This window comes from Alexandromys fortis, unplaced genomic scaffold (genome assembly GCF_014885135.2).
Source record: "Alexandromys fortis isolate MF-2015 unplaced genomic scaffold, M_Fortis_MF-2015_v1.1 scaffold_54, whole genome shotgun sequence".
Classification (NCBI taxonomy): Eukaryota; Metazoa; Chordata; class Mammalia; order Rodentia; family Cricetidae; genus Alexandromys; species Alexandromys fortis.
The window spans coordinates 8,902,408-8,920,533 of NW_026067958.1; the positions used below are offsets into that span (position 1 = coordinate 8,902,408).

The window sequence follows — 18,126 nt, forward strand, 5'->3', positions numbered from 1 at the left end:
CAGGCATGGCTTATATTGCATTTTCTTGATTGACTGATGCAAGAGGGCCCAGCCCACTGAGGGCAGTGTCACCCCTGCAATGGTGGTCCTGGGCGCTGTAAGAAAGCAGGCTAAGCAAGCCGTAACAAGAATCCAGTAAGCAGCACCCTCCATGGCCTCTCCAACAGTTCCTACCTCCAGGTCTCTGCCCTGGTTTCCTTCAGTAGAGTGTCATCTACTCAGAGCTGCAAGCTTGAAGAAACCCTCTCCTCCCCCGTGGTGGTCTGAATCCTTACTTGGTGTTTACTCACCAGGGAGTGGAACTACTTAAGGATTAGGAGGTATTGCCTTGTTGGAGGAGGTATCACTGAAAATGTACCCTAGCCAGGCCCAGCTTCTCGTCCTCTCTGCCTGCTGCCTGAGTCAGCTGTTGCTCTAGCACCACGCTTGTCCATTTACCCATCATGATCATGGTCTAATCCTCTGAAACTGTAAGTAAGCCCTCAGTTAAATGCTTTCTTTTCTAAAAACTGCCGTGGTCATAGTGTCTCTTAACAGCGATGAAACAGTAACGAAGACAGCACCCTAGCTCTCTTTGGTCTTGGTGTTTTATCATAGCAATAGAAACCCTAGCTAAGACAACATGAGCTCACTGTCTCCACTTTAAAGCTGCAATGTGGAAACGGTATTGACTGACAGACACCTCCCACGACACTACCTGACACTGAAATCTGACAAGGTCTAGAGAACTTCTGAAATGCACCCAATTCAAACTTCAAAATATTACATTCGTTTACAATTTTTCTCATAAATTTTAAAAATACAGTAGTTCACTTTTTATAGTATTTTTTTATTAATTTATTTATTTTCTTTTTAATAAGCCTGACATTTCAAGATTGGGTAACAGTATACAAGTTTTTACAGTATTTCTTATTCAACATATATAATCCTAGAGTTCAAAGCAGTAAAGTAATAAGATTTCACTAACACATGAGCAAAGGCACATACTGAAGGCATGTTCTGTGTGTGTCAGTCACTGCAAAGAAGATATGAAGCATGTCTCCTTACCCCCTTTATCTAAACTCTTGTTAATTTGAGACAGGGTTTCCTATAGCCCATTAAGGCCGGGAACTCAGTTATATACCTTGAACTACAATAACCTTGAACTTCTGATTCGCCTTCCTCCATCTCCCAAAAGGTGGATTTAATCTAAATCTTAATAGGTACTTCCTTCATAAGTTGGTTCCAAAGACCCCCCCCCCCCCCGCTGCCTCGTGCTTTGGTTAAAATATAACTATCAGACAAGAATCAGATTTAAAGCAATACTTTATATTCTGAGACTTCTGTCTGCTCTTTCTAGTATAGATTTTAAATATCTTCAATAACATTATGGAACAATAAATAGAAGTCAAACATTTAATTTGTAAGTTATCAGAGGCTTTTGTAAAAGTTAAACTTTGTATTAAATTTGGCTTACCAATATTTCCTGTGCATATTTTAAAAATAGAACTTAGCAGAAGTTAAAATTTAGGGAAAAGGAAAAAGGTAAGAGAGAGATTAAGATCAAAATTAGCATGGACATGAATGGCAATACTGCTTCATACTCAACCTCAACTGTTCCTAAGAACATGATAAAGACAGATACCCTCACTTCATTGAGAACAGGCTTAGAAAGTTTATTTCAGAAATATTTACTCAACAGCTACTAGACAGTTGGGTACTCTGCTAGTATTGAGGACACAGAAATAGCAAGTTTTATCATCTGATGTCCCCATAGTTTGTAACAGCCCCACACACTGAGTCGGTAGCCACTGAAGGAACAAAGTATCTTGTGCTGTTTGTTTTCCTGTGCCTATGATTGTGACCCTGAGGAAGAACAGAGGAAAAGGACTGGATGTATGACACCTCCCAAGTTTAAGGGAAGGCTGGAAACAAGGGTGACTGTAGAAAGTGGAAGCTAGACAATTTCTGGTAAAAGACAAACGTCTATGGTGTCTGATTGAGAAAGCAATGAGGCCAGGCCATGGCTCATTCTTGAGATCCCAGCTAGCTACTCAGGATGCCAAAGAATGGGGCTCCCAAGCTCAAGGGCTGAGTTACAGGTGACCCAAGGCCACTAACCCAAGGGTGCCATTCTGACACAAATGTGTTCCAGCTAAGACGGTACTGAGGAAAAGAAGCGCTGCCAGTATGCACAAGGACCAAAAAGTCTAGTTTTGCAATGACTGCAGATCTGATGTGCAAAGAACATGTGCAGTCCCATTATTCTGATGCAGCAGACGGGTGGGGGGAGGCTCATCTACAGCCAGCACCTTTTCAACATTGGACTTCGGCTGTACACTTACTTCGGTTTAATAACTCTAAACATTTGGGGGTTGGAGGATTCTTTTGGGGGGGCAGGGTCTCACTATGTAGCTGGCCTGAGAGTCGTGACCTTCCTGCCTCCTCCTCACACAAGCAAAGACTGCTAGTGTATGTCACCATGACTAGTTACACAATAAAATATCCTGCCTAAGGCATGGCAAAATCAGTAGGCAAACCTTACCAAGCAGCCTTCGTGTACTTGCTCTGTGCTGGTTTAGTGTATTATTTCCTCTTGGGGGATGGAGAATTATTTCTTATACTCCATGGGATGTTTGTTATATCTATCCATAAGTCTCACCTTTATACAATAACAATAACTACATATCTAAAACGGCTTAGTTCATTTGTCTCATAAAGTTGTCCCACACAATTCCTCCTTTGAAAGGGGTGGGAAGCGGGGAGAGAGGTAAATTTAAATCCTTATTACTGAAGGCAGGTACAAAAGTATTTAGGTCTTGTATAAAGTCAAAAGCTTAAGATAAAAATCGGCCTCAGCGAACACTAGTCAGCCTTGTTTTTAGCCTTGAGGTCATTACACTGCTCAGATGTGTGTGAGACTGTAGTTATTTTGAGGCAGGGTCCCACTGTCGCGCAGTCTGGCCTTGAACTCGCAGCCATCCTCCTGCCTCACACACTCGCCGTTTCAGACTACAGGTTCCCCAGGCCTGCTCCTCAGGGTTGCTTATGCAAGTCGCAACGCCCACGAGCCTGGCCACCCTGGGACCCTGCAGGGTGGGGTAGGCAAGGTGACAGCAGGTGAGCTAGGCGCAGATGAGGAAGTGAGCCTGGCACGGTGCGGGGATTACTCATGCTGCTTTCCTGAGAGCGGAATTTCTCGCCTCCTTCTCTGTCCAGCTGAAGTTCAACCCAAGTGCTGTCACTTCCCGTCTGGGTAGACCGGGGAAACCCGCGATTCTGTGGGAGGGGAGGGAGTCAGAACTAGCCAGGTAGCTCGCTGCGCGTCCCTGCTGTCCACGTCCCCGGCGAGCACGCGCGGGCCGCCGCACCGACAGCTGGAGCATGCGGGACCCGAGGAGTGCGCACCCGTCCGCGCGGGGTCTGCGCGGGTGTGGCCCATGCCGCCGGCTCCACCTGGTTCGGGAGGCCACCCTGTCGCCTCCGGGCCCCGTCCCCAGGGCCCCCGCACCCTCCTCCGTGACCCCACTACACCTGAGCAAAACTTTTCCCTCGCCTCCGGGATTCAAACTCCGCAGCGACTGAAGCTGCCGCAAACCGCCCGGCCCTAGCAACAAGGTTCCGGCCGTAGAGCGAGTGCCGCTAGGTGTTAGGAAGGTGATGTCGTAAAGCCGCGAGTGTCGTAAACCAGGTGCGGTGGGGAGGGGGAGGGGTGGAGGCGGCGGGTGGGGGGGTGAAGGGGAGGGAGGGAGGGAGGAGGGGGAGGAGGTGACTCGAGCATTTAGACACAAGCGAGAGGATCATGGCGGATGGCCCCAGGTGTAAGCGCAGAAAGCAGGCGAACCCGCGGCGCAATAACGGTGAGTGGCGGAGGGGCCCGGCGCGGCGGCGGGCAGCGGGCGGCCGGGCGAGGGGCGCGGGGCCGAGCGGGCCGGGGGCGGCGGCGGGGCCGGGCCGAGTGGAGTGGGAAAGTAAAGTAGTGCGCCCCGCTGCCGCCGCCGCGGCCGCCGTCCTGGACCGTTATGTCTTACCTGCCTCTGCGCCTAGCGGCTCGCGCGGCCGCCGGGGACCGTTAGCTGCGCCGCATCCCGCCGCCGCGCCCGGCCACTTTTCCGCCCGCGGGTGGAGCGGCTGTTGCTTCTTTCCGCACTTTCTCCACTCTTGCCGCCCCTCGGCGCCTCCCCGCGCGCGATCCTCCCTCCGCGCAGGCCGCGGCGGCGGGGAACAAACTTGCGGCGGGCGGGCGCGGGCTGCGGAGCGGGCGCGGGCGGGAGAGGACGGGCGGCCGCGGGCCGGTTGCGTGTCGGCTGCGTGTCGGCCGTGCGCGCGTGTGCGCGGGAGCGGGCGCTGCGCGTCGGGTCGGGAGCCCGCGGTAAAGTTGCGCCCCGCGCGCTCGCGGGCGGGCGGGGATGGGGACGCGCGGGGCCGCCGCTGGCCGGGCGCTCGGGGGGCTGGAACCCCGCGCGTGCGGTGCCCGTCTGGGGCCGAGCAGGCTCGGGCGGCTCCTAGCTGCTGCCGTGGGGCGAGCGTGTGCGTGGACTCGCCGCCTGCGGCTTGCGGCCGGGAAGCAGCACAGACAGGTCGGGACGCCCTGGCAGCCCGGGTCCCCGCGGGCACGGGGCTCTGTGCATGCGCCTTGCTTTGGCTCTTTCGGTTTGGGGAAGTTGTTACCTGGGCCGGACGCGCGAGCCGAGGGCAGATAATGGAGTTGGGCTGGCGCTCGGGGTCGCGAGTGGGGCGGGTGGGGGAGGGGTCGGGCGGCCCGACGGGCGCACGGGGCTGCGGCTCGCGGTACAGCTGCGCGGGGTATTGATTTGCACGGATGTGCCAGGGAAACACACTCCTCGGCCTGACTGCAGAGTTTGGGGGGGGGGGGGGGGGGTCGGGCGGCCCGACGGGCGCACGGGGCTGCGGCTCGCGGTACAGCTGCGCGGGGTATTGATTTGCACGGATGTGCCAGGGAAACACACTCCTCGGCCTGACTGCAGAGTTTTTTGTTGTTGTTACTGGTCTTTTTGTTTTGTTTTGTTTTGCTTTGCTTTTTTTTTTTTTTAAAGAAAGAGGGAAAGCCACAGGCACCAGGATAGAGTGCGGCACCCCGACCTGTATCGGTGGGTGCATCGCGGGCTCTCCCAGAGTGGGGAGACGCAGGAGTTGCTGGATGGTGCTTCTCTTAGGCGAGTGTGTGCTCTCGGCTAGCGGCGCGGACAGCCGTCTGCTCCAGGTCATTGTCTGGACAGTCCCTGCGGCAGCGGCCGGGGATGCCCCCGCCCGGGTACCTGTGTGTGGTGATGGGCGGCCACAGCCCTGTGCTGCTGCGGCCGCTGCTATATAAGGAATTCCTCGTGCCTTTCGCACCCGGTGGCTCCGTGGGGCTCCCGCGGGGTGTTAAATGACGAGTTTTTAAGAATGGGGGGAATAAATGCGCCCCTGATGGCATCGATGTGGCGTCCGGAGAACTAGGAAATCCTGTTTAAGTGGCAACCCTGGCGCGCCCCCCCCCCCGCGCCCCACCCCCTCCCGGTTTGTGTTGCTCCCTCCCCTCCGGTATGCCAAACGCCAGGTTTTGTAACCTTTCCTGGCAATTTTAGATTTTGTGTGGGATTTCCTGTCTAGAAGCAGATACGAAGATTTTAGGCTGTTCCAAAGAGGTTTCCTCTTGGTTGTAAACACGTTTTGAATATATCTGAACCCTCATTAAAATCTCTGCTGCCATGAATGATTTTCAGTTGTTCAGATAAATGCAATGTTCAGTTGCATTTCAGAGGAGCATGTTCGTTCGGAGGGAAAGGTGTGCTGGGTAGCGTCATTGTGGAGAGGTGACTACTGGTTGTGGCAAGGACCTGAGCACAGGCTACCGCAATTGTAATTTCCTGCTTCTAGCATCAAATAGTGTCTGTTCTACATTGAGCTGTTGCTGCTATTGCTGATGTGGCTTTATGAAAGGTAAGTTGGTCATGAAAGGGCTGCTCGCTGCCCTTACCTTATTTAAAATGTTGATCGCCAGAGAAAGGGGCTTTTCTTGTTGCTGACGACATGTGTATGACATGTGAGTCTGAACCACCCAGCGTCTGTGCAGCTGCTGTAAACATGTTTACCTGAACAGGAAAGAATGGATTTTTCTCCTAGAGATTCTGTGATATTAATATCACACACATAAGGCATATCAACAGATGACATAAGGGTGGAAAGCTATTCGGAAAGGTGCTTGAAATCAACAGGAAAGAGATTCTTGATCGCTGCAGCAAATGGCAACTTGTGCAGGTAGAAAAAAGATGGTGTTTAGTTTTCTCCTGCATGTATGTCAGCCCCCTCCTGTTTGCCGCCTTCCTTCTCAGGGGAGGGATTTATTTACCACGCTTGCTGTTAGTGTTTCTCCTTTGTGTTTAATATTAGAAAAACAGATTTGGGGCTCTTGAGCCTGAAATGTCTTGACTGCAGTATGCATTACTCGGAGAAAACAAAAGGTGTGTGAGATAGCGCTGTGCTACCACAGGTATCTTCCATTTTCATCACTTTTGGCTCTCTCTTTGTATTTCTTTTTGTTCTCTAATGCTTTCATCCATCGCTGACTGTTGCGGCCATGCTATTTGATTTAGCCTGCTATTTTTGCAAATTAAAATTGAAGTTATATGCTTTGTGTTGTGAAACCTGAGGGTAGGTGCTGTTGATTTTTCTTAGCAACGCAGTCATATTTAAGTTGCAGATGCTTTAGGAGAGAATTATCTGGAAAGATGTTAACTCTTAAAATTCATTTAAATGACTAGTGGTGTATATGGTGGGAGATAGTACTAGAGATATTTTATGTTATTTATGTATAAATTATATTTATATTCATTTTTGAAATAAGGTATATAGATTTTACAGTTAAATCAGCAATAAAACATTTTTATTTCCTTCCTAGAATATGTCTGAAAGCTAGGATACTGATGACAGCATCAAAAACTGTAACTTCACAAATATGTAACAAATGAGTAGACCTGCCTAAATCATCGAACCTTGTGTGGGGACATTATAGTAATGATCTAAAGGAATGGCATTAGAATTGCTGGAATTGATTTTTGCTGTTTATAATTTAATGCTTTGTTGTATTTAAAAATATCTTCTCTTTTCCAAAATTCTATTCTATTTGACGTTCCCCATTTTATTCTTGACAAATGAGCTCTAGCTCCCACTGACTGCCTGCTGACTAATCCACCTTAGATGGAATAGCAGGCACATACCTTTCTATCATTAGCACCATTTCTTCTTGCTGTCTTTGGAAACCACCAGTAGAGGATGCTAACAAAAACAACTATTGGTGCAGCATCCTAAGCTTGTCGGTCTTCTGTGCTGATGGGGAATTTGCTGTGTCCCTTTGAGTCTTTAAAACCAACCTAAGTGTCTTGTAGTTTGCAGACACTAGAAAGAGGTAGAAATGTGTTCATATGAATGTTATTTACAAATTTAAGCTTCAAAGTCTTGAAATTGGTGCTTTTTGGTATTGCATTAAAGCAGTTATATTATAAAAAGTTTGGTTTTAGACTTGGGCAAGAAAATGCAGTGACTACGTATATTTATTTTGCATACTCACCTCCACACTTTTAAACCTTTTATTGTTGTTGTTGTTTATAGTATGAATCTTGAAAACCACATTTTCAAATGTTAAAAGTGTCCATGGATAGGTATGGTAAAAAGAAGTTTCAGTTAAGGATGGATTGTACTGGGTAGTAAGTTCCCATCGCTTGTGTAAACAGGGCTGTAGGTGGTTGGGAGACTAAAGTGGATGCTAGTCATCTGTTGTTGGTTGGAGGCTTTGCTTTTTCCCTTTGTCCTGTGAGTGGACCCTCGTCATCCTATGCCTACCTTTAGTGAAGAATCTGGAAGCATATTACGTTTGAGTACATCAGTTATAAATTAAGAAGTACAATGTTTTTAGGCTTTAATAATTTATTAATTGGTTTGTTATATTCAAATAATTACTATATTAAGCAAACCACGTACACTGAAATGATGGCTTTGGCTTATAAATAATTTCACAAAATTTAAAGTAGTTATGTTATTACTTTGCGTCCATACAGTTATGTTAGTATAACTGTGATCCTTAAACCTTGCGTTTGGGTTGAAAGTTAGAAGCATTTCTTTCCTGGTTACAGAATGGCACTTGTGGCCCTGGTGCAATGCAGCAGTCACACTGTTGATCTTGAATTAAGTAGGGCTGACCTGACTTGTCAGGTAAGACTGTGAACTCCTCAGGTTGTGTCTGTAAAGAGCGTTTTTCATTTTTGACAAGCGTCTCTTCAATTTGTGCTCTCCTACTTCTTGAGATCGCCATGAATGAATATAATTCATTTCTTGTTTTTATGCATTAAGGAACTTATCAGAGTTGACAATGTATGAAATGCTACCATGAAGCCAAACATCGAAAGTAGATTATAAACTGGAAGCATAAGTCACTTGGTTAGATGACCCTGGTATGGAAAGCATGAGGAAGAATTAGTTTTTGTTTTGTTTCTTTGTATAGCCTTCATTATTTTTGAACTCATGTACATCTCTATGTTTGTAATTTTAGTGATTTTGAAATATGAGAAAACTGTATTGGATATATTTTTTAAATATTCAAGAATATTTCTCACAGTGATTTCTTTGCTCCTTTCCTTTCTTTTATAAATCCCTTCCAAGCATGCGATTTGAGTCAGATGTAAACACAAATGCAGTATTGTGTGCGGTTGCACCGCTAGCTGCTCTGAAGTGCTTGAGCTGAGTGCGGTGAGAGGAAAAGAAAAAGCATGCAGATGCTGGAAGATGCGCATTCGTTGCCAAAGTTCCAGTGAGACTAGAGTGTGTCACGAACACAGAAATAACACTTAAGATGGAAATGGTTTCATATGCCATGGCTGCTAATCTGTTGCTCACTTTTCATAGAGATGCAAGCTAAAATAAAAATGCCTGTGGGAATAAAATTCTGAAGGTTAAATTAGAAAAGCACCCTGGTTGGGGTATATGATAAAATTACTTCCAAAATTATCCTTTGCAAATGTAGATATTGTATATATATTACTAGGTAATCATAAACTGTGTACTATATTTTAAAGTCTGGGTGCTCTGTGGTTAAGACTTGAGAGGAGTGGCCCAGATGACACATAGCAAATACAACTGCTGCACATCGCTGCAGTTTCTGAGGAGAAGTGGGAAATTTTATAACAGGTGAATCTGATCTTTGTGTAGACACTACCAGAGGGAATAATCTTCCCATTATATGAAACAGTGTTTTGAATATTGCATTTCTAAAGGAAACATCCTTCTTTTTTAAAGAAAAGATTAAATTATATGTGTCTGTGTATAGGTTTGTACATGTGCATACAGGTGTCTGAGGAAGCCAGAGATGCGATCTGATCTTCTGGAGATGGAGTTACAGGCAGTCAGAGCCCCTGGTGTGGGCGCTGGACTGAACGTGGGTGCTCTGGAAGAGCAGCGAGCAGTTCTCTAAGGCCCAAAGGCAGCAGTCCTCAGACATTAGTTTTACCACATGAAGATTCTCCCTATAGAGAGAGCATCTCTTTCTGAGTTTTAAACTGAAAAGAGGTGAATTATACTATTCTTAACCTGAAAGTGGGTTACTGATAATATCATAATATTGATTTATTTATGTATGTATTATAGTGTTGGAGATTGAGCCTCAGCCTCATGCTTATTCCTTAATACTTTACCACTGAATTACATCCCTACCCTTTTTAAAGTTTTTAAATTAAAGACACTGGAGCTTTATGTTGTCCTGGGTAGCCTCGAACTTGTGATCCCCGCTTCAGCTTTTTAAACAGGTAGGATTATAGCTGTCAGGTCAGCAAGTGCTCTTAACCTCCAAGTCATCTCTCCAGTTTCCTCTCCCTTACTTTTGAGAGAAGTCTTACCAATTGATTAGTCTAGCTGGCCTTGGAGCCCTAGGACCCGCCTGTCCCCTCCTGTCCAGTGCTGGGATTATACACATCCCTGACTTTGATGTGGCTGTTGGGGATCCAAGCTCAGGATGTTATAGACAAGCACATTGCTGAACTAACCCTCTCCCCAGTCCACATTTTAGGTATTTCAGATATTCTAATTCTGGCTTTCTTTTAATAAAATGGGGACCCCTTCAAATATTTCCATCACTGTTCATGGTCACTAACATACATTTGATTTCTCTGTTCATGAACTGTTGAATTATTTGAATGCAATATGTGGGGGGTTGTTTTTATTGTTAAATAGATAGTATTAAGAGTGTAATTATCTTGCTGGTTTAAAAATTAATCATTCTAATGAAATTTTACACTTTTATTTGAACTTCTGGGATTGAACACAGGGTGTTGAGCAACCACACTACTACTGAATTATACCCCATTCAAAAATTCTGATTTTTCTTATGAAGGAGTGTCCCACTCAGAATCATTTTTCAGAAAACTGATGCAGATGAAGTGATATTTGAGATGCTTAGATGTAAACTGCAGGGAGACTTGAACACGTACTTTGCAGTGTAGTTCCATGTAGAAATTAGCTCGATTTAGGAAATAACCAGGCTAGCCAAAGGATAAAACAATTATATTTTTATTTATTATAAGGGGAAACTCATGATACAGGAACGAGAAGTCCAGTCTCAGCTGTGCCCCGTGGGAATCTCTGTGTGTCTGTCTGCCTGCCTGCCTGTCTGTCTGTCTGTCTGTCTGTCTGTCTTTACCATTGGTATATGCTTCAAGATGGCCCGCCATGCCCACTGCTTGGCTAGTATTGAACAGTGACTAGCTCGCTTTTCTAAATTCAATCTCTCCATATACTCTTGAGGGGTTTTGTTTAATATGATTGAACAAAGGAAGTGGAAAACAGGAAAATCACTCCATATAATTAACATTTAAGACAATTAAGTAGTATTTGGAAGGATTTGGGAGACTCATCAAAACATTTTTTAAGGAGCATGATTCATGCTTATAATCCTGTAATTCTGGAGGCTGATGCAGGAGGATTGTGCATTTGACACTGTCATCTTGGGATACAAAGTGAGACCTTGTGAGAGAGAGAAAGGAGAAAGGGAGGCAAGATTAGTAAGAAGGGAAGGAGGGTTAGGAGCAAGGGGGTGGGGCAGGAGCACCCATGCACAAATGTGAATCAGAGGAGCATCAACTGATTTTGCTACGTTGTGTTTCTGGCTAGCTCAGACTAAGCCCTAGTTCACGTTCCTGATATTAGGCTATTAAGTATATTCATCTGAATTTGTAATAAGCAAGTGGATGACAGTGTTTCTTGTATATTTATAGAATGCTCAGTCATCTTGGCACAAAGGAATTTCTACTGCATTTGCATACACCTAACAGACTTAGCTGTTTCCCTCAGCTTAACTTCATTTAGAGGAATTCTCTCATTGGGATGGCATTGTTCTCTGCTCTAGTTACAGCTTCTTCCCTGCCCTTCACTGTGCCAATCTTAAGTGCTTTTATGGTTACTTCTAACGGAAGTTATTTCATTTGGGTAACAAAGCACTAACTAGTTAGGAAGTCCTCTAGTGTTGGATCCCAGTTTGTCTCTAACTCTTGGGTCCAAGTGATCCCATCATACACATCTCCCTGTGTGTCAGGAAGGCCCAAGGAGAAGTTTCTCTGGGGATAGTGACTAAATCCTGCCATATTGTTTTGAGAATAGCAAAACCAATCTTCACACTCACCGACAATGTATGACTGTCTTATTTCAGAATTTTTCCAGAGTATGGTATTGTACAGTGTCCTGCATTTTGTACTTTTAGTTAAAAATTTCTCCTTTTACAGACAGGAGTGTTTTGCTTTCTTGTGTGTTGGGGCACCATTTATGTGTCTGGTGTCTGTGGAGGCCAGAAGGGGTCCATTAGGTTCCCTAGGACTAGGGTAGTAGACAGTTATGAACTGCCATGTGGATACTGGGAACCAAACCCAGGTTCTCTAGAAGAGCATCTTTAACCACTGAACCATCTCTCCAGCCCCAATTTTGCTATTTTGATACCTGTTAAATAGGATGTCAAGGTGGTTTCACTTTACTAGGGAGTTGATCATTACTGCATATTCATGGCTGGCAAATTTGGTTTGCCTTTGCCTGTCTTACTTGTGTTTCTTGTTGATATCCTAGATTTTTTTTGTGTGAAGTCATTATGATAGTTCCAAATATGTCAATCATCTGTTGATTTTTGATGATGGAACAGAAATTCTTAATTTTAATCTTAACTCACATCTATCAAAGTTTTGACTTTGTGGATAGTATGATACCTTACCTAATATGTAGATTAAAAGTACTTTCATAAAAAAATTTCTCTTAGTTTTATTACTTTCCCTTCATATTTAGGTCTCTTGTGTCTGTGGAGGTCACTTCTGAACATAATAGAACCTTTAGTTTGTTTACTTTGGTTGTGGGTTTTTTTTTTTAACTATTTTGAGACATACAGAAGTCCAGACTGGTCCTGAAATTGTGTTAATACTCCTGCCTCCTAAGTGCTGAGACTATAGGCATGGTTTACTATACTTGGATAGATATAGTGTTTCTTTCTCAAGGATAAGCTGGGGCTGATCCTGTATTTTACTAGTTGTCTTAACTTGGCCAAGTGACTTAGCTTTCCACTGGAATGCTAATCTCAGAGTTGGAATGCCTAAAAAAGGTTTATGAAGCAGCATATTTACTGTGTTTTAAGCATTCAATAAATGCTACTTTAAATTTTGTGTATTGCTTTAAATACCTCTTACATCATAACTAATGTAACTATCTGGAAGGATGCTGCTGGAGGACGCACTCACTGCTTCTCTGACTTTGTCAGTGCTGACTGGTTCTGGAAGGAGCAATAGACTAGTGCATTATGGGTCCAAAGCTTCGTTATGAAGACTCTAGATGAAAAACTTACACTGAAGCTCCATGCCCCCCTCACACGTATGCATGTATGTTACACATGAACGGCATTGTATGGGTGGCTGTGTCTGTGCACGTGCACGCATGTCAGATGAGTAGAGCAGGTGTCTTCAAAGCTCTATTGCTCTCTGCATTATTTATTTGAGGCAGAGTCTCTCACTGAACCTGACAACCAGCAAGTCTGAGATCTTCCTGTTTTTGCCCTCTGCCTCCCCATAGCACTGGGGTTACAGGCACAGGCCTTGCCTCTCCCTTTGCATGTGGATGCTGGAATCCACACTCAGGACCTCAGGCTTGGTCAGCAAGCATGCTTACTCCCAAGAAATCTTTCCAGGCCCCTGAAACAACATCTTATGCTGCTTGAGATGTCTTTTTTAGCCCAAAGAGGATCATCTTGGATTCAGTTCTTGAGGTACATTATATGTAGAGATACCAAAGCACTTTTGTGTAAATGTTGACATGGAATTAAAAAAATAATATATCACTGTTACTGTGTTTCATAAATCAAAACCAAAGCCCCAGGAAGCAATTTGAGCACTTTAGGATGCAAGGAGCCTGTTGGTTTTCATACATTCATTTGACTTGGAATATTTGAAAATACAGATTTATTTTACTATATTCTTATGGTTTAGATCAGAACAATCCTAAGACAAAAATTAAAGCCATATGTGGATCAGTAGGTATGGTTTAATAAACTTTATTGAGATGCTATTATATGCGATAAGATACATTCTTGTACATTTTGGAGAGTTCTGTATACCTACATGCTTCTATAACCACCACTGCAATTTACATAGGAAGTATCTCTTACCATCCCTAGAAGTACCCTTGTCCCAGATGGCAGCCAGTACTTCTCACTTCTGGTCCCCAAGAAATCAATCGTCTGTTTTTTCTCATTAGAGATTGGATTTATTGTTTCTAGAATTGTAACCAGGCAGTGTGTACTCCTTCCTTCATATTTCTTATTTTGCTTTGCATAGTGTTCTTGAAATTCATATTATCAGTGAGTAGTTCATCCTTTTGGATTGCTGAGTAGTATTTCACTATATGAACATAATACATTTTGTATAGCTATTCACCTAAAGTTGACCTATTTATTTTGATTATTTGTGGGGTTTGCTGTAACTAAATCTGTAAACACACACAGGTTTTATGGGATAATGTGCTGACATTTCTCTTGTACAATTAAAAGAATGGCTGGGTCATTCACTAGGCATATGACTGCCTTGATAAGAAGCTGCCCTGATGTAAAGTGCCTGCCACCTTTGTGCCTCCCACCATCATGGAGACGCCCTGCTTGCTTGTGTCTTTGCAGAAGTGTGCTCGTGTTCTCATAAGTGTGTGACAGCCTCTGCTGCTTTGGTTTGGCCTTCACTGGCGAATACAGGTTTGTGAAGAAATGACAGGGACGTGTCATTTCAGTCAGCTAATCTCCTTTTGTTAAATGCTTTCAAATTATGTCCGTTTTCAGTTATATTTCTTCTTTCAATAACTGAATTGAAAGAGTTCTTGTATTTTCTGGACTCAGTTTCTTTATTGGATATAGGTATTTAAAAGAGTTTAGCCTTTTCTGGAACAGCCTTTGATTTTTAATGTTATCTTTAAAGTTTTAAATTTTTAATTTTTGTTACAAGTTTATGATTTTATGCTTTTGAACTTTATTCCTTGATCAAAGTGAAGATTTTTCTAAATACTTTAGAAGTTTAAACCAATAACATTTAGGCCTATGGTGCATTTTATGTTAATCTTTGTCTGTACTCTGTTTTGATCTCGATCTATAAATGCCCGGATCTGCTTTCAGTAATTTGCAAAAGGCACCCCTCCCAAAAAAAATGCCTAACTTTTTTCCTATTTTCTTTGTGTGTAGTGTCTGTGTGCTTATGAGTCTGTGCGTAAATGCCTGTAGCGTGAAGAGGCCAGCATTGCTGTCCTCACGGAGTATTTGAGATAGAGTCTCCATTTACTTAGGCTGGCTGGCCAGCACGCTCCAGTATTCCTTCTGTTTTTGCCTCCCCAGCTCTCAGCTTACAGGCATGTGCCATCATGAGCTCAAGATTTTGTAAGGCTCGTTTGAGGGCATGCTGCCCAAGTGGAGCCAGTGGGTAGGCAGAATTGGGTTGTTATCTGCTGGCTTGTTTCCTGCATGATTTTGATGAGCCAGCACTATTCCTTTCACATTGCATACCTTCTAACTTTACAGAGGAATTAAACCGGCCACTCATCTTGAGTCCGTTGAGGGACATAAGTTCTTTGGCATAAGCACTTGATCTTACTTATTATTGGTTATATATCTTATACCTCATTTTATTACAGCTTTAAAGAGAAAAAACTTGATAAGTTGACCAGTATATTTCTTCTGACACAACCTAATTTTCTAAAAGATGTACTATCACTAGTTTATTCCCTACCTTGTTATTTCTAGCTTTTCCATTTCATTTTATTACTGATTTTCTTTGAAAAAATCTCTTAACACTTAGATGTCTTAGTTTTGTTTTTAAGTGTCCCATGTTTTTATGTTTATTTTGTGTCTGTCTTGGACATTCTACATATGATTGCGTAATTACTTTTGATTTGGTATCTATAGGTACACTTATAGAAAGAAAGCATTGAATGGGGGATAAAAGTCTTAGGTTATAATATTAAATTTGATATTATTTGGCCTATGAAATTTGAACAATAAATCATTTAGCCTTTATTTGTGGAATTGATATGGTAGATTACTGTGTACCAACCAAAGAGTTTACAGTATAGGAGAAATAATAGAAGAATTAAACTCAAGAGTTTAGTTTAGTAACTGGTCCCATCCCACGTGCAGAGGACAGTGTTTAGAGATGAGTCTTAGAGGATGCTCATGTCTGTCCTGGTGTTGGCATAGATAATGATACTCCATGCAAAGAAATCATTTATGCAGCTGGATTCATGAGACACACCCACATATTGAACTTGAAGTTATTTGTGCTCGAGTCATGTAGGATGAGCAGGGGTAACTAAGGATGAAGCTAGAGAGGAAGCAAATGAAGAAAAAGTTTTTATTGACAACTGAGTTTGGATTTTGTCTTGAGAGAGATTTGGAACTGCCAATGGTCTTGAAGCAAAGATCTGTGTTGTTACATTTGTGTAATTCATCATGGAATGTTTCCTTATGTAGTAAGTGTTAACACGTTTGCATTATTAAAAGTAGAAAGTATTGTGGAAGTAGAAGCTGCCTCTTTTCCTGCTGCTCACCTCGTCTGTCGTGCTGACAGTTTTACGTGGCCACTGCTTTGAGATGGTACTGTCCCTGCCATCGCTGTCACTACTGCCACCTCATGCCACGGAGAGGATGACTTTGTTAGAAGCTTACTTAGGTCAGTGTTGGTGGCTGAAACTTACCTACCATTTGGCAGTGAGTTTGTGCTTTGTGTTCTTATGGGGAATTGCGTACTTGCATTGTTTTCGTCCCAGGTTAGATGACAATCCAAACAAACGTTAGGGTTTCAAGCCTCTTGAATGAATGAGGTGTTTCTACTGGCATTAACTGTGGTTTCCAAAGACACAGTGCTCTGTGCTCTTGATTATCAAATCATGCCTGTTTATTGGGATGCTTAGGTTTTTTTTTTTCAACTTGATACAAACTAGAGTCATCTTGGAAAAAGGAACCTGCTGGCCTGTGGGCATGTCTGTAGAGTATTTCTTAATTAATGATTGGTGTGGGAGGGCCCAGCCTCCTGGGCAGGTGGTCTTAGGTTGTATAAGAAAGCAGACTGAGCAAACCACAGAGAGCAAGCCAGTGAGTAACACTCCTCCATGGCCTCTGCTTCAGTTTCTGCCTGCAGGGTCCTGCCTTGGCATTCCCCATGATGAACTACGATCTCTAAGCTACATAGACCCTTCATCATCCAGTTGCCTTGGGTCAGAGAGGGTTAGCACAGCAACTGAAAGCAAACTAAAGCAATTATTTCTGCAATTTATTAATGTCTCTGAATAAAATTCCACCTTGTGAACCTATCATTGTGCTTCGACATTGATCCTTACATATTTAACAAACTACAACTAGGTAATTCCTGCCTTTTCGAATTAGTTAATTTATTTATCTGTTTTAAGTCAGGCTTTTGCTTCGACTTAGGTTCAAACCAGGAACTTTCCTGCCTCATCCTCATAGGTGCTAGGATACAGGCATGAACCGCTGTAGCTGTCCTGTTCTTGTCCTCTGACACTGTCATGGTCCAGTGTCTGATTACCTGTGATAAATGAAGGGAGTAAGGGATCCAGCTGTTGCCGGGCGGTGGTGGCGCACGCCTTTAATCCCAGCACTCGGGAGGCAGAGGCAGGCGGATCTCTGTGAGTTCGAGACCAGCCTGGTCTACAAGAGCTAGTTCCAGGACAGGCTCCAAAACCACAGAGAAACCCTGTCTCGAAAAAAAAAAGAAAAAAAAAAGGGATCCAGCTGTTTTATTATTTGAATTAAGTTAGCTTGGCATTTAAAAATCTTCCAGTTCCAAATAAAATAAAAATTTGCATTAATGCTTCATATTCAATATACTGCAACTCAGACTGGTATATTCTTTTATTCAGTCAAAAGAACACAGGCTGGGTGTGGTGGCCTTTAATCCCAGCACTCAGAGACAAGGCAGGAGGATCATGAATTTAAGGTCAACTGGGCTTTGTGAGTGAGGCTTTGTCTAACAAATCATAAGGATGTTACAAAACAAACTCCATTTAGAGGTGCATTGTTTCCTACAAGACACATTAAAACCAGTGCCTGTTTAAGAGTTGTGTGTTAAGAAAATATGCTTTTATCATGTCTTGACCTCTGCGTTTACTATTTCTCACACAAAGATGAGTGTGTCATTTATCTTTGTATCTGTTTCTCTAAATATTTCATGTAATCCAGTTTATGTCTGTATGTCTGTTGAAGGTCTTTTGTGTTCTCTGTTGCTATATACTGTATGCTTATGGTTTTTAACTTAAAGTTGATTGACTTCACTGTCTGCCTGGACTCCTTTTTGCTTCACTTCATCAAGTGTTCGGCCTGCTGTGTATGTCATGTGTGGCAGCTGCGAGACTGACACTGAGTGCTTCAGCAGGGCTGATAGCCAGCCTTCCTAACATGGGCCGGCTTCAGTTAGAGAGACATCATCTTTCTCTCACTCCTCGATTCTTAACAAATGTGGATGGAGCTTTAGAGTGTCAACTTCAAAATAGTTTAGGTCAGTAAGGGGCAGAAAGTCTGCCCCTTTGCAGTATTCTGTACATGTGCTGGAAGGAAACTAGGTGCTGGCCTTTCTGGGGTTCAGC

General features: G+C 43.6%; 1 protein-coding gene and 1 long non-coding RNA gene across 5 annotated transcripts in view; one reads left to right on the top strand and one right to left on the bottom strand.

Moving 5' to 3' along the window:
* Nucleotides 1-1,856: 1,856 nt before the first annotated feature.
* LOC126507812 (uncharacterized) lies at nt 1,857-4,163 on the bottom strand. Its single transcript, XR_007593641.1, has 2 exons — nt 4,011-4,163; nt 1,857-3,258 (listed from the first exon to the last, which is right to left on the bottom strand). It is a non-coding gene; the product is annotated as an uncharacterized lncRNA (long non-coding RNA).
* Zeb1 (zinc finger E-box binding homeobox 1) overlaps nt 3,257-18,126 on the top strand; it is a 179,527-nt gene continuing 164,657 nt past the window's right edge. Inside the window, exon 1 of one of the 4 annotated variants that reach the window (XM_050152529.1) lies at nt 3,257-3,670. Coding sequence is in view for 2 of the 4 variants with exons in the window: in XM_050152526.1 (XP_050008483.1) it covers nt 3,782-3,839 (58 nt within the window). In the remaining 2 variants the exon portion in view is untranslated. Of the gene's footprint in view, nt 3,671-3,725; nt 3,840-4,407; nt 4,560-4,973; nt 5,926-18,126 lie in introns of those variants that run through there. The other 3 variants (XM_050152526.1, XM_050152530.1, XM_050152527.1) reach the window with 3 other exon arrangements.